We start from the raw sequence: 14,498 nt of genomic DNA on the forward strand, positions 1-14,498 counted from the left end.
TTTACTTATGATTGTCAGCCAGCCTAGCAGAATTCAAGAGCAAGAAGCCATGTTGTGCACGGGAGAAGAAGCTCTGAGCTAAAATGGCTGCTCCTAAAGCTCAGAGGACTAGGGCAGCTTAGTGAGTCTTAGAGCTTCAGTGACGCAGGAGCTCCTATCTCCTGAAAGTGTGATAAACACATTCAGCAGAGCGGTGGCTTGTTTGGCTGAGATGAAAGGACTAAGCTGGGGGGGGGGGGGGGGGGGGAGATGGGAAGTACACACTGGATGATCTGCTCTTTTTTTTTTTTTTCCTGTGAAGTGTTCTAAATGCAGGAGTCGTCTGCACCATGGAAAAATTTGTTTTCAGGTCTAATGGACTGTGCGCAAGGAGAAGTGGGGTGGGGCCTTGGTGACTGCTGTAATTTGATCCAGAGCTGATAGCAACCTCTTCCACACAATTTGGGTTGGTGCTTCGACCTGAAAGCTTGTGGATCTGGAATATTGAGACTTCGTTAGCTGAAAAAGAAAAAACAAAACAAAACAAAAGAGTCTGGTGCACAGTTCAGTGTTTATTGAGAAAAATAAATAAAAGGATAAATTACTGGGTGAAAGAAGAGGAGGTAAATATCTGTGTCTCACTCTGCAAGCTCAGGCTGTTCAGAGCTAGACGTGCCAGAAGTTATTTTAGCAGGCAACCAGGAGGAGCATTCTTTCATAGAAAATTGTCATGCCCAGGGCTCCTTGCATGACATTGAATGAGTATTACTGGCCTTTGTTCCCCTGCAGAAATCATTTATTTTTCATTTAAAAAAAAAGGCACAGAAAATTGTATCATAAAATAGATCTGGCTCCAGCTTTAGTTCTTGGACATCTGGTTCTAGATTATAATGACTCAGTAGAGTTTGTGGTGAACTTAATGAAGTAACTCACTCATTAATGTAATAACTGGGTATCTCGATGTAGGATGTATATTTAGATTGGAAGGATGACACCTTTCTAATATGTATTTTGATTTCTTAATGGTGGGACTCTCCACTGAGTTAGTCTGAATCTTTCTATGTATTTCATTCACAAAGTGAACCACCAAATGAAAGAAAGCTGGGCATATTACGCTTTATTCTATACCAGATCCACAGCTTCTTGCATGTATATAATTCCTGTCTATAGCGAAGAAAAGAAAAAGACAATGTTACAACTTAGAGTCACTTCTTCAACATGTCCAGCTTTTGTTGTCTTACTGTAAATTGAGTGCCAAGGTGCAATGTTAAACTAGAATCTGGATTGTCATCCAAAGTTGTTTGAAAACCTCATGAGAAATATTTTATGACCTAATTAGATGGAAGAGGCTGTTAGGTTTTAATTGGTAGGTAGTAAATGAGCAAATAATCATTTAGCTGATGTGAAAGAAAAAGGGAACAACTAGATTATTTGGGGAAGGAAAGAGGTGAACCCCAATATCATCAAGACATTAAATTAGTAAAAGTGATAAACTCTTTAATGCCACTCCCGAGATTTGATCCTGTTCTATCACTTGGTGCTAAAATGCCAATATAATAGTAGTATTAAACTGACTAATCAAGATTAAGATTTGCCTTTTTCCCCCCCTGAATCGAGGTCATCTTTCCTTCTAGTTCAAAAGAAAACGAATCCAAGGCAGGACTAAAGTCAATATTAAGTTACCAAGAAATTTGAATTTAGTGGAGAAGCTCAGAAACTGTTAAAACTTTTGAAGTATTAAGGTTTCTTGAACAAACGACATTTGAAGATATATCAAGCCAGAAAACATTTATCTGGATTTTCTTTCCTTCTTTGAAGTGATGAAGTCAAGGACATCTTCTCTATTATGTCTGCTTGCCTTTCTTTGGCCAATGCTCCAGTTGGCAAAGCCAATAGGAGCAATGTACTGGTAACTGGAGTTTTTTCCATTAGTCCCTGGGTGGCCTCCTCGGCTTGAGTTATGTGCCGAGCACATTCTTTACGCTTTGCTCTGACTTGTGCCTCAGGTTCCTAATGTGAGAGGGTAGCCCCAGATCATGGAGGTTCTTCAGTGTGATGGCTGTGACTTCAGAGCCCCATCTTACGAAGATCTCAAGGCACACATCCAGGATGTCCACACCGCATTCCTGCAGCCCACTGATGTCGCGGAGGACAATGAAAATGAGCCCCGATCCGGGTCCATGAATGCTGGGAATCAGACAGAAGTGGAATTTTCTTCAGTAAAGGATGAATTTGCCATTGCGGAGGATTTATCAGGTAAACCTGTACTACTAACTCATATATTTTTATTGCACTCGTTTTCTTTTCTTAGCCTGTAGCCATGGTTCATAGTGTGTGTGGCTTTGACATTTCTTGGTCTTTGCAAGTCATTGGACATTGCTTTTTCTCCACTTAAGTATCCATATCCTAAATTATTCTCCTTCCAGCTTCTGTATATCTTCTGCTTTTAACTGTTTTTCTTCTTAGGGGATTGAAGGCAGGCTTGTGCTTGCTAGGCAAGAACTCTACTACTTGAACTACACTCCTACTTTTAATTTTGAAAACAAAGTTTCTCTTGGAAAGTTGTAAATATTACAGTTTATAAAAGTTGTCTTCTGATAGCTGTGTTAAAGTATTTTGTATCTAAAGTTAAGTACTTTATTTTTCATCTGTCACAAGGTATAATACATGTATGTTCATCAATGCTCTGTGAATACTCTTGAAGAATATTATTGAAATGGTACTGATTTGCCTGATGGATTTTTTTTTTTTTGAGGTGGGGGAGAGGGAGGAGGATAGTGGGACTCAGGCCCTTGAACTTGGTAGGCAGGCATTCTGCCACTTGAGCCACCTCTCTAGCCCCTTTTTGAATTGATTACTTTTGAGGTAAAGTTTCATTTGATTCCCTGGGCTGGCCTAGGCTGGAATCCTACTGCTAAGCTTCGCCATGTTGCTGGGCTGGCAGGCATATGTTACCAGCCATTGTGTTTCCCCTATAGCTGGAATGACAGGTATGCATCACCACCTCTTTCCACTGGTTGAAGATGAGTCTCGTGTTTGCCCTTATATGGGCTGACCTCACATTTGTATCCCATGATCTCTACTTCCCAAGCAGCTATGGTTATAGACTTGAGCCACCACGCCCAGCCTAAACTTCTTAATTCCCTTTTGCTTTACTTTTCTCATCATTTTTTTTTTTAATACATTGTCTTTAGGTCAAAATGCAACTGCATTGGGGACCGGAAGTTACTATGGCCACAGTCCAGGATATTATGGTCAGCATATTTCCCCTAATCCCAAACCAACAAACAAGTTTTTTCAATGCAAGTTCTGCGTACGCTACTTCAGGTCAAAAAATCTCCTCATAGAACACACTAGGAAGGTCCATGGAGCTCAAGCTGAAGGGAGTTCGGCTGGACCACCTGTCCCCGGATCCTTAAATTATAATATTATGATGCACGAGGGATTTGGAAAGGTCTTCTCTTGCCAGTTTTGCACATACAAGTCGCCAAGGAGGGCAAGAATCTTGAAGCATCAGAAGATGTATCACAAAAACAGTCTAAAGGAGACCACGGCTCCTCCACCTGATCCTGACCCCCTGCCAGATCCTGTGGTCCCGCCTTTGTCCCTGCAGGACCCCTGCAAGGAACTCCCAGCAGAGGTTGTAGAGCGTAGCATCTTAGAATCCATGGTCAAACCTTTGACGAAGTCTCGAGGCAACTTCTGCTGTGAGTGGTGCAGCTACCAGACGCCCCGGCGAGAACGCTGGTGTGACCACATGATGAAGAAACACCGTAGTATGGTCAAAATCCTTTCCAGTCTGAGGCAGCAGCAGGAAGGGACTAATCTACCTGATGTGCAGAAGAATCCTCCAAGCCCCACATCCAACTCCAGCTACCTATCCATGAATGCTGCAAGCCGGGAGATACCCAGCACTAACGTATCTAACTACAGGGGCTCCATCGGCAACTCCATCATGAGACCCAATTCTTCCACTTCCAAGTATTCGCCCATGTCTTACCCTCAGATGAAGCCGAAGTCACCTCATAATTCTGGTCTCATTAACTTAGCAGAGAGATCGCGGTATGGAATGACTGACATGACCAATTCTTCTACTGACCTGGAAACTAACAGCATCCTAAATGACTCTAGTTCTGATGAAGAATTAAATGAAATAGACAGTGAGAACGGTTTGAGTGTGATGGATCACCAGACATCAGGCCTGTCGGCTGAGCAGCTGATGAGCTCAGATGGCAACAAATTATTGGAGACCAAGGGGATTCCATTTAGAAGGTTCATGAATAGATTCCAGTGCCCCTTTTGTCCTTTCCTGACCATGCACCGGCGTAGCATCTCCCGTCACATAGAAAACATCCACTTGTCTGGGAAGACCGCTGTCTACAAATGTGACGAGTGTCCGTTTACTTGCAAGAGTTCATTAAAACTTGGGGCTCATAAACAGTGTCACACGGGTACAACGTCAGATTGGGATGCTGTGAATTCCCAGAGTGAATGCATTTCTTCCTCACTGAACGAAGGCGTGGTGTCTTTCGAGAGCTCGAGCATCAATGGTAGAAAGTCAGGGGTCCTGTTGGACCCTTTGCAGCAACAGCAGCCGCCACAGCCACCACCACCACTACCACCACCACCACCACCACCATCACAGCCACTACAACAGTCACAACCACCACAGCTACAGCCACCACATCAGATGCCCCCTCAGCCACAGCCACCACCTACCCAGCAGCCGCAGCCCCCCACGCCAGCCCCGCCTCTGCACCCTTATAAGTGCACTATGTGTAGTTACTCCACCACCACTCTGAAAGGGCTAAGAGTCCATCAGCAGCACAAGCATTCATTCTGTGACAACTTGCCAAAATTCGAGGGGCAGCCCTCAAGCCTACCACTGGAAAACGAGACAGACAGCCTCCCCTCTTCCAGCAACACTGTGAAGAAAAGTCAGACCTCAATTCTTGGGTTGTCCTCCAAGAACAATTTTGTAGCTAAAGCCTCTAGGAAGCTCGCTAATGACTTCCCGCTTGATTTATCCCCTGTGAAGAAGAGAACTAGAATTGACGAGATAGCAAGCAACCTGCAGAGCAAGATCAACCAAACCAAACAGCAAGAAGATGCGGTGATCAACGTTGAGGATGACGAGGAGGAAGAGGAAGACAATGAAGTGGAGATAGAGGTCGAGCTGGACAGGGAAGAAGAGCCCACAGAAGCCATCCTGGAGGTCCCCACTGCTTTTTCAGCCCAACAGATTTGGGCCAGAGATACCACTGAGCCCCAGAAAGAGCCCAACTTCCGAACTATCGCCCACGATTACAATGCCACCAATGGGGCTGAGATTGAGCTGACCCTTTCTGAAGATGAAGAAGATTACTATGGCTCCTCAACAAACATGAAAGACCATCAAGTCTCCAATACTGCTTTGCTAAGTACCCCAACTCCTATCTATGGAACTGAGCACAGTAATGAAAATACAGACTTTGGTGACTCTGGAAGACTGTACTATTGTAAACACTGTGATTTTAACAACAAATCTGCCCGGAGTGTTAGCACCCACTACCAGCGAATGCACCCATACATTAAATTCAGCTTTAGGTACATCTTGGACCCAAATGATCACAGTGCTGTGTACAGGTGCCTGGAATGCTACATCGATTACACCAACTTTGAAGATCTCCAGCAGCATTATGGGGAACACCACCCCGAAGCCATGAATGTACTCAACTTTGATCATTCGGATCTGATCTACCGGTGTCGGTTTTGTTCCTACACGAGCCCGAATGTTAGAAGCCTGATGCCGCATTACCAAAGAATGCATCCCACAGTGAAGATCAACAACGCCATGATATTTTCTAGCTATGTGGTGGAGCAGCAGGAAGGGCTGAACACAGAATCTCAGACCTTGAGGGAGATTCTGAATTCGGCTCCCAAGAACATGGCGACGTCCACTCCTGTGGCTCGTGGTGGTGGTGGTGGTTTGCCCTCTCCGTTTAGTAAAAACACACCTTCAAAGACTTTTACTCCAGAATGTGAAAACCAGAAGGACCCTGCGGTCAACACCGTTGTCGTGTATGATTGTGATGTGTGCTCATTTGCCAGTCCCAACATGCATTCTGTCTTGGTTCATTATCAGAAGAAACACCCTGAAGAAAAGGCCTCCTACTTTAGGATCCAGAAAACCATGCGCATGGTGTCTGTGGACAGGGGCTCTGCCCTTTCCCAATTATCATTTGAGGTGGGTGCTCCAATGTCTCCCAAAATGTCCAACATGGGTTCCCCACCCCCCCCACAGCCCCCGCCACCAGACCTCAGTATTGAGCTTTACTACTGCAAACACTGTTCCTACAGCAATCGGTCAGTTGTGGGAGTGCTTGTTCACTACCAGAAAAGACACCCAGAAATAAAGGTCACTGCCAAATATATCAGACAGGCTCCTCCCACAGCTGCAATGATGAGAGGGGTCGAAGGGCCCCAAGACTCCCTTCGGCCTCCTGTCTCCATGCAGCCGCTGAACCGGAGCAGTGCGGAGAGAGATGGCCCTCCTGTGGAGAATGAGATGTTCTTTTGCCAGCATTGTGATTACGGGAACCGGACGGTCAAAGGTGTCCTCATTCATTATCAGAAGAAGCACCGAGACTTCAAGGCCAACGCAGATGTGATCCGCCAGCACACAGCCACCATCCGAAGCCTCTGCGACCGGAACCAGAAGAACTCGGCCAGTTGTGTGCTGCTTTCCCCTTCTGGTATAGAGCGAGATAAGACGAAGCTCCGAGCACTCAAGTGTAGGCAGTGTTCTTATACCTCCCCCTATTTCTATGCACTGAGGAAGCATATCAAGAAAGACCACCCTGCCCTGAAGGCCACGGTCACGTCCATCATGCGATGGGCGTTTCTAGATGGCTTGATAGAAGCTGGCTACCACTGCGAGTGGTGCATTTACTCTCACACGGAGCCCAATGGGCTGCTCCTGCACTACCAAAGGAGGCATCCAGAGCATTATGTAGATTATACTTATATGGCGACCAAACTCTGGGCTGGGCCAGACCCATCGTCTCCCTCTCTCGCCATGCCAGCTGAAGCCAAAATGTACAGATGTAGGGACTGTGTTTTTGAAGCTGTCTCTATCTGGGACATCACCAGTCATTATCAAGCCTTTCACCCCTGGGCCATGAATGGTGATGAGTCCGTGCTGCTGGATATTATCAAGGAGAAAGATGTGGTTGAGAAACCCATCCTTCCGTCCGAAGACTTGATAGGTCCTGTGAATTGTGAAAACAGTCTCCCCACCCCACTCCCCGAGCAGGAAGCTGAATGCCCAGAGGATGCAAGACTTTCCCCAGAGAAAACCTTGCATCTGGCTTCAGCAAACCCTGCCATCTCCTCTACCCCGTACCAGTGCACGGTGTGCCAGTCCGAGTATAACAACCTGCACGGGCTCCTCACGCATTATGGGAAGAAGCACCCTGGCATGAAAGTGAAGGCTGCCGACTTTGCCCAGGACATCGACATCAACCCCGGTGCGGTCTACAAATGCAGGCATTGTCCATACATCAACACCCGCATCCACGGCGTGCTGACCCATTATCAGAAGCGACACCCGGCCATCAAGGTGACCGCTGAGGACTTTGTGCACGACGTGGAGCAGTCGACTGACCTGTCCCAGAATGACGTGGAAGAGACGAGCAGGATTTTCAAACAGGGGTACGGCGCCTACCGGTGTAAGCTGTGCCCCTACACGCATGGCACCTTGGAGAAACTCAAGATCCATTACGAGAAGTACCACAACCAGCCAGAATTTGATGTCTTTTCCCCATCGCCCCCAAAGCTGCCAGTTTCCCTTGAGCCAGAGATAACCACTGAAGTGAGCCCCTCCCAAATCTCCATCACCGAGGAGGAGGTGGGAGAAGAGTCCATGTCCACTTCTCACTTCTCTACCTCGCACCTGGTCTCCCACACTGTGTTCCGGTGCCAGCTCTGCAAGTACTTCTGCTCCACCAGGAAGGGCATCGCCAGGCATTACCGGATCAAGCACAACAATGTCCGTGCCCAGCCAGAGGGCAAGAACAACCTCTTCAAGTGTGCCCTGTGTGCCTACACCAACCCTATCCGTAAAGGGCTGGCTGCCCACTACCAGAAGCGCCACGACATCGATGCCTACTACACCCACTGCCTGGCAGCCTCCCGGACCATCAGTGACAAGCCCAACAAGGTGATCATCCCATCGCCACCCAAAGATGACTCCCCACAGCTGAGCGAGGAACTCCGGCGGGCAGTGGAGAAGAAAAAGTGCTCCTTGTGCTCCTTCCAGTCGTTCAGCAAGAAGGGCATCGTGTCCCATTATATGAAGCGTCATCCGGGAGTGTTCCCAAAGAAGCAGCATGCCAGCAAGTTGGGAGGCTACTTCACAGCTGTGTATGCGGACGAACACGAGAAGCCCCCGCTGATGGAAGAGGAGGAGAGAGGCAGCTTTGAGAAAGCCGAGGTGGAGGGCGAAGCTCAGGAAATCGAGTGGCTCCCGTTTCGCTGTATCAAATGCTTCAAGCTGTCCTTCAGCACGGCCGAGCTGCTGTGCATGCATTACACCGATCACCACAGCCGGGACCTGAAGAGGGACTTCGTCATTCTAAGCAATGCCCCCTGCCTGCAGAATGCTACCTACCAGTGTAAGCACTGTGATAGCAAATTGCAAAGCATAGCAGAGCTGACCTCACATTTGAACATTCACAATGAGGAATTCCAGAAGCGTGCCAAACGCCAGGAGAGGAGGAAACAGCTTTTGAGCAAGCAGAAATATGCAGATGGTGCTTTTGCAGATTTCAAACAAGAGAGGGTAAGGATATGTTTTGATTTCCCTTCCCCCAGGAGGCCTCTCATCACTGGTGCCCACATGCACGTCTCCGTTGCCAGCCAAACTGCTGCAGGCTTTGCTTGCCAGAGAGCTCAATAAGTCAATTAAACATTTCGAGCTTGATTATCTCCCCATTCTATGCTCACCCCTCTTCAAGGTTCTGTTTCCCTCCTTCTCTCCCTCTGACTCCTCCGATGGCTCCCCAGGGGAGGTTCAGGGTGGTTTCTATGTTATGTCTCTCTGCCAAGTAGCCCAGTCTGAAGTCTAGTTATACAACAACGTTGTTCGCTCTCTTCTAAGGCAGTTGTGGGGCTGTCTCTTGGTATCCTTTAATACTTCTCAGCCATGTCCTGGTCTTCAGTGCTTGCTTCAGGAACCTAACACCTCATGGAGTAGATGGTTATTTTAACCAAGAAGTTCATTCATGGCGCAGTCAGCTAATGCAACGTGTCACCCGCGTAGTTGAAAACTGGTTGGAAAACCAGATAACCTTAGTTGGCAGTGACGATGAGCTTCTGCACAGAGATCTTCTCTCCTCACAAGCCGTAACATATTTGGGTTCCAGAGACCGGTGTCTGGTAGGCAGTGTGCCATGACTGATGAAGTTTGGTAATAGGAAAAAAAAAAATACACACCTGTATCCCCCTTGGTGTTTCACCTGCTAATCTGCTTTAAAAACCACATATACCAGTAAAGAATATATGCCTGCCATTGCGGGAGGGCTTGGAGTATTGATGGCTACCACTGTATTTTACCAGCCTTTTGGTCATTTAGAAGAGGTGCCAAAGATCAAGGAGAGGAAAGTGGTGGGCTACAAGTGTAAATTCTGTGTGGAAGTGCACCCAACGCTCCGAGCCATCTGCAATCACCTACGGAAGCACGTCCAGTATGGCAGCGTCCCGGCCGTGAAGGTGAGATGGGGAAGGTCCAGATGCACCTTGTCCTGTGTGTGAGTGACTCCAGTTACTTATTAATCCATGGCTTAAAGAAGCTCAGGAGACAGCATCCTGGGATGTGGACATCCCTAAATTATGCTTGGATTGCTTTGGTTTGTTTTGATTTCTTTGCAGGTCGGACCTTCCTCGTCATGGTGTTCCAGAAAAGCTTGGGTTTTGATCTGGTTTTCTTCCGAGGAGCTAGTTGGGCGAACTGAGCTGTTGGATTCTAGGGTGGAAGAGGCTTGGTGATGTCCTCGTATTCTGTGCTGAGTGCCTTTAGATCTTTCCTCTCCCAAGTTGCCAGAGCTCTTGAGCGGAGCCCGGTGGACTCTGTTCCCATCATTTGCTCCCCCCACTGCCTGCCTCTTACTTGTCAATTTCTGGCTGAGGACACAGAGCTCTAGAGACTGGTTTCTGCTTTTCATTCTGGGTCTGCTGGGGAGTACAACGGATAGTAATTAAACCTCAATGGAAAAGGCTTCAAGTCACACTTGACCTCGGGAGCCCTTTGACCTGTCTTGTCTGCTCCCCTCCCTCTTCCTATTGAATGCTGCCCAGTATCTTCCCTCTCCACCCCCACCTGGATGAGGCAGCGTATTTTGAACATCATCATCTAAATAGGAATGACTTTCTACGCCCGAGTCTACCTCCCAGAATATTGCTAAGCACCTAACCATTTCTGATCACAGAAGTGAATTCTGTGGGAGGAAGAGTGTATTACCTTCAGATTCACAGACATTGTTTCATGTCCCAGACAAGAACAACCTGTGGACCAGCTATGTTGTCCTTTCTGTCTGGATACTTGAGTCTTTTGTCTTCTTTCCTTCCTTCCTTCCTTCCTTCCTTCCTTCCTTCCTTCCTTCCTTCCTTTCTTCCTTCCTTTCTTCCTTTCTTTCCCATTTTCCCATTTGCCCTCTTGATATTACCTTATGATATCAAGTTTGGCTAATTTTGTCTCAAAGTAAAACCTCTCCTTTGAACACTGAAGCTTCCGTCTTTGTGCAGAACCGTGACAGCCCAGGGACAGCAGCAGCGAGTAGCTTCTTCTGCAAGCCACTGCTGTGTGTTGCGGGCTTGATTCCTGAAATCCAGTAATCAAAGGAGTGAAATCCATAAATGTCCCATCCTTCATTTTTTGCTCCTTAGTTATTTGGCAGCAGCCTTCAGTTAAGAGGTGAATGCCACATCTCCAGAGCCGCAAGTAGACAGTACTCTGTTTCCAAGTGATGGCTCAAGACTGTTCAATGGCCACTTTACCCTGCCTTTTTACTTTCTATCTTTTCCTTCTCCCTGCTTCTTCCCCCACCCCCACTTTTCTTTCTTCTCTCCCTGCTCTGAGCCATAACCCTAACACATCTTTATTTTAGTTTAGATAAAATCACCATTTGAATTTTCTTTTTTAAGATGAGGAGTCAGCGAACTGGCTTCAGGCTTGGAGAGTCTCCATCACATTTCCCAGGCAATAGCAACCTAGGACCAGATGATGTTGCCCTAAGTCCCCACCGTAGCATGAAAAATGACAGTCAGGCTTGCCCTCCCTCTAGGGGGAGCCGGAGAGGCAGGGGAGGACGCATTACAGAAAATGCTGATGCTCTTGGGAGAAGGAAGGGAGAAGATGAACGCTGTGATGATGGATATTTATTTTGTTGGTGGGGCATGTGTGTGTGTGTGGTTCTCTTAGCAGGAGGCTGAAGACCCTTCCCATTTGTTCCTGGATGGATTGGAAGCAGCCAAAGATGCCAGTGGCGCCCTGGTGGGCCGGGTGGATGGTGGACACTGCTTGCTTGATGGAATGTTGGAGGATGAAACCCGGCCGGGGGGATACCATTGCAGTCAATGTGACAGAGTCCTGATGTCCATGCAGGGGCTGCGTTCTCATGAGAGGAGCCATCTGGCCCTGGCCATGTTTACCCGAGAGGACAAGTACAGCTGCCAGTATTGTTCCTTTGTTTCTGCTTTCAGGCACAAGTAAGTGTTACCAGGGGTAACGGGGAATGGGCGGGGTTGTCCCTGGGAACTACTGAGAGATGTCTTGGTAGTTAAGAGATAGAAGGAGAATCTTAGGTGAGGAAGAAGGGCTCCATTCATGGTTCATTCTTGCTGCTATATCATCTTGAGCCTCAGCCATTTTATCTGTAAGATCGGCCTAAGTAGTGATCGGCAAATGTGGGCATTTCAAAAACGGGAATTGAAAGATGGCTCTGATGTGCCAAAGAGAAGATGCGGATACTAAGAACAAATGAATTTGAGGTAGATCTTCCAGACTTTCAGCCCAAACTTAACCATCATTCAAAGCAATAAAGTTCCATTTCAATATAATGACTGCATCGCAGTGTATGATCTATAAAAATTGAACTTGGTAACTTGAGGATTGGGATGGGAGGGGGAAAGGTGGGAGAGAACAATGAAAATGCAACATTGATCAAAAATCAGCGCACATATTTAATATTTATACAACAACAAAACAAGTTCCATTTGAAAAATGAGTTCTTAACAAAATTCAGACTGCTACCCTATGTGACTAAAGAGTTATTGCTTGAGATATTTTTTTTCTTTAAGTACCTTTAAAAGGTAAAAAAGAAAAAAGAAGAAGAAAGTTATAGATGATAAAGAGTTGTTAGAGATCCAGGGGGGTTGAGAAGTATGAATTTCCCATTACTCACCACAGTATTAAAAGCATAAATTTAGGTCTGGGAAGGTGGCTCAGTGGTAGAGTGCTTGCCTGTATGCTTGAGGCCCTGGGTTTGATTCCTCAGCACCACATAAGCAAAAAGAAAAAAGCCGAAAGTGGCGCTGTGGCTCAAGTGGTAGAGCGCTAGCCTTGAGCTGAAGAGCTGAGGGACAGCGCCCAGGCCCAGAGTTCAGGCCCCACAACCGGACCCCCCCCCCCCAAAAAAAAGCATAAATTTAGGGTAGATATGAAAGGCCATAAGGAGTGATGAAAAGAGAAGAGGATCCTAAGAAGATACAACTTTTCATTGTATAAAAGAGATTAATACCAATAATGTATTCCACAGTCTTTGAAGGAGTTGATTATAATACCAGCTTGCAGTCCATTTCCATGATAAATGAAAATAATTGATAGGCTATTTGCTACTTAAAAAGAAAAGATGCTGATGGGTGCCGGTGGTTCATGCCTGTAATCCTAGATAGTCAGGAGGCTGAGATCTGAGGATCGCCGGTTCATGCCTGTAATCCTAGATAGTCAGGAGGCTGAGATCTGAGGATCGCCCGCCATTCAAAGCTAGCTGAGGCAAGAAAGTCTGTGAGACTTTTTTTTTTTTTTTGGTCGGTCATGGGGTTTGAACTCTGGGCCTGGGCGCTGTCCCTCAGCTCTTCAGCTCAAGGTGAGCGCTCTACCACTTGAGCTACAGCGCCACTTCCGGGTTTCTGGTGGTTTATTGGAGATAGGAGTCTCACGGTCTCTCCTGCCCAGGCTGGCTTTGAACCGCGATCCTCAGATCTCAGCCTCCTTAGTAGCTAGGATTACAGGCGTGAGCCACCAGCGCCTGGCTTCTGTGAGACTCTTAACTCCAATAAACCACCAGAAAATCAGAAGTGGCTCTGATGCTCAAGTGGTAGAGCACTTACTTTGAGCTGAAGAACTGAGGGAACAGTGCCCAGGCCCAGAGTTCAAGCCCCATGACCGACAAAAAGAGAAAAGAAAAGAAAAGAAAAGGTGCCAATTGGAGTTATTGCCAAGCAGGAAGAAGCAGTAATGAATAAATCCCAAACTTTTTATTATCACACACACCCTCAGACCCAATCTTTGTCCTCATATCCATACACTGGTATAAAACTTGTCTCATTCTCTTCAGCTCATTATTTATTAAACAGCACCTATCACACTGTCTGAAGAAAGAAGTGGACCCTGCACTTGGCACTGTGCCTTGGGAGAATGTCAAAATAAACAGTACATAATCCGTGTCCTGAACCCTAGCTTCAGGACACAGGGTTGAGCTATAAAGCTAACAGAGCACTTGCTAAAATAAGGCTTATCTCTTTAAAAAAAAAAAAAAAAGAAAGGATGCCAGTATAATTCTGTAGAATTCAAAGAAAGAAGAGTCTTATAGAGTATGGAACACATTAGAATTAACTGAAGGAGAAAGAATAGAAGGGGGAGGTAAGATATGGAGGGGCAAAAGCCATGAGAGGGGCTGGGAATGTGGCTTAGTGGTAGAGTGCTTGGCTAGCATGCATGAAGCCCTGGGTTCGATTCTTCAGTACTACATACTCAGGGGAAAAAAAGTGAATAAATGAAAGAAATACAATTAAAAGAGAAAAAGTTATTTTAAAAAAGAAAGAAAAGAAAAAAACCATGAGAGGATCCAAGGTGAGGAGGAAATAAGTCTCCTTGGGACTACCTGGAGGTTCATTTGTTTGGTCTTGAAGTTATACGTAAAGGAACTGTAGAAGATAAAGGCTTTAGTAAAGATACTTTAGTAGAGACCATGTTTAGAGTCTTTAAATGCCAGGAATTAGGACTCTTCATTGCATAACTTGTCATATGTAGAGTTTGGTGATAATCGCTCACATTAATTGCATCTCCTTATATGCCAAGGCACTAGATTAAGTGTCTTTACATATTCTCCTTTACATTCTTAAAAGAGCCCTGTGAAGTCCAGTTTTCATTATTAGCCCCGTTTTATAGATTAGGAGATGAAAGCCTAGAGAGATTAAGTAACTTGCCAAAGGCCACACGGTCATAGCTATGATTTTTATCTCAGGAGGTCTGACTCTAT

The 14,498-nt window shown here is 46.2% G+C and overlaps 1 protein-coding gene across 2 annotated transcripts in view; it reads left to right on the plus strand.

Annotated features, from left to right (window-relative positions):
* Znf462 (zinc finger protein 462) overlaps window positions 1-14,498 on the plus strand; it is a 145,240-nt gene that overhangs the window by 57,659 nt on the left and 73,083 nt on the right. Inside the window, exons 2-6 of one of the 2 annotated variants that reach the window (XM_042697387.1) lie at window positions 1,986-2,235; window positions 3,174-8,800; window positions 9,577-9,729; window positions 11,441-11,509; window positions 11,621-11,724. In XM_042697387.1, coding sequence (XP_042553321.1) covers window positions 2,016-2,235; window positions 3,174-8,800; window positions 9,577-9,729; window positions 11,441-11,509; window positions 11,621-11,724 — 6,173 coding nt within the window. In that variant the 5' untranslated portion in view covers window positions 1,986-2,015. The remainder of the gene's footprint in view (window positions 1-1,985; window positions 2,236-3,173; window positions 8,801-9,576; window positions 9,730-11,440; window positions 11,510-11,620; window positions 11,725-14,498) is intronic. The other variant, XM_042697392.1, reaches the window with a different exon arrangement.

This window comes from Dipodomys spectabilis, unplaced genomic scaffold, assembly GCF_019054845.1.
Source record: "Dipodomys spectabilis isolate Male_0828 unplaced genomic scaffold, ASM1905484v1 ptg000006l, whole genome shotgun sequence".
Lineage (NCBI taxonomy): Eukaryota > Metazoa > Chordata > Mammalia > Rodentia > Heteromyidae > Dipodomys > Dipodomys spectabilis.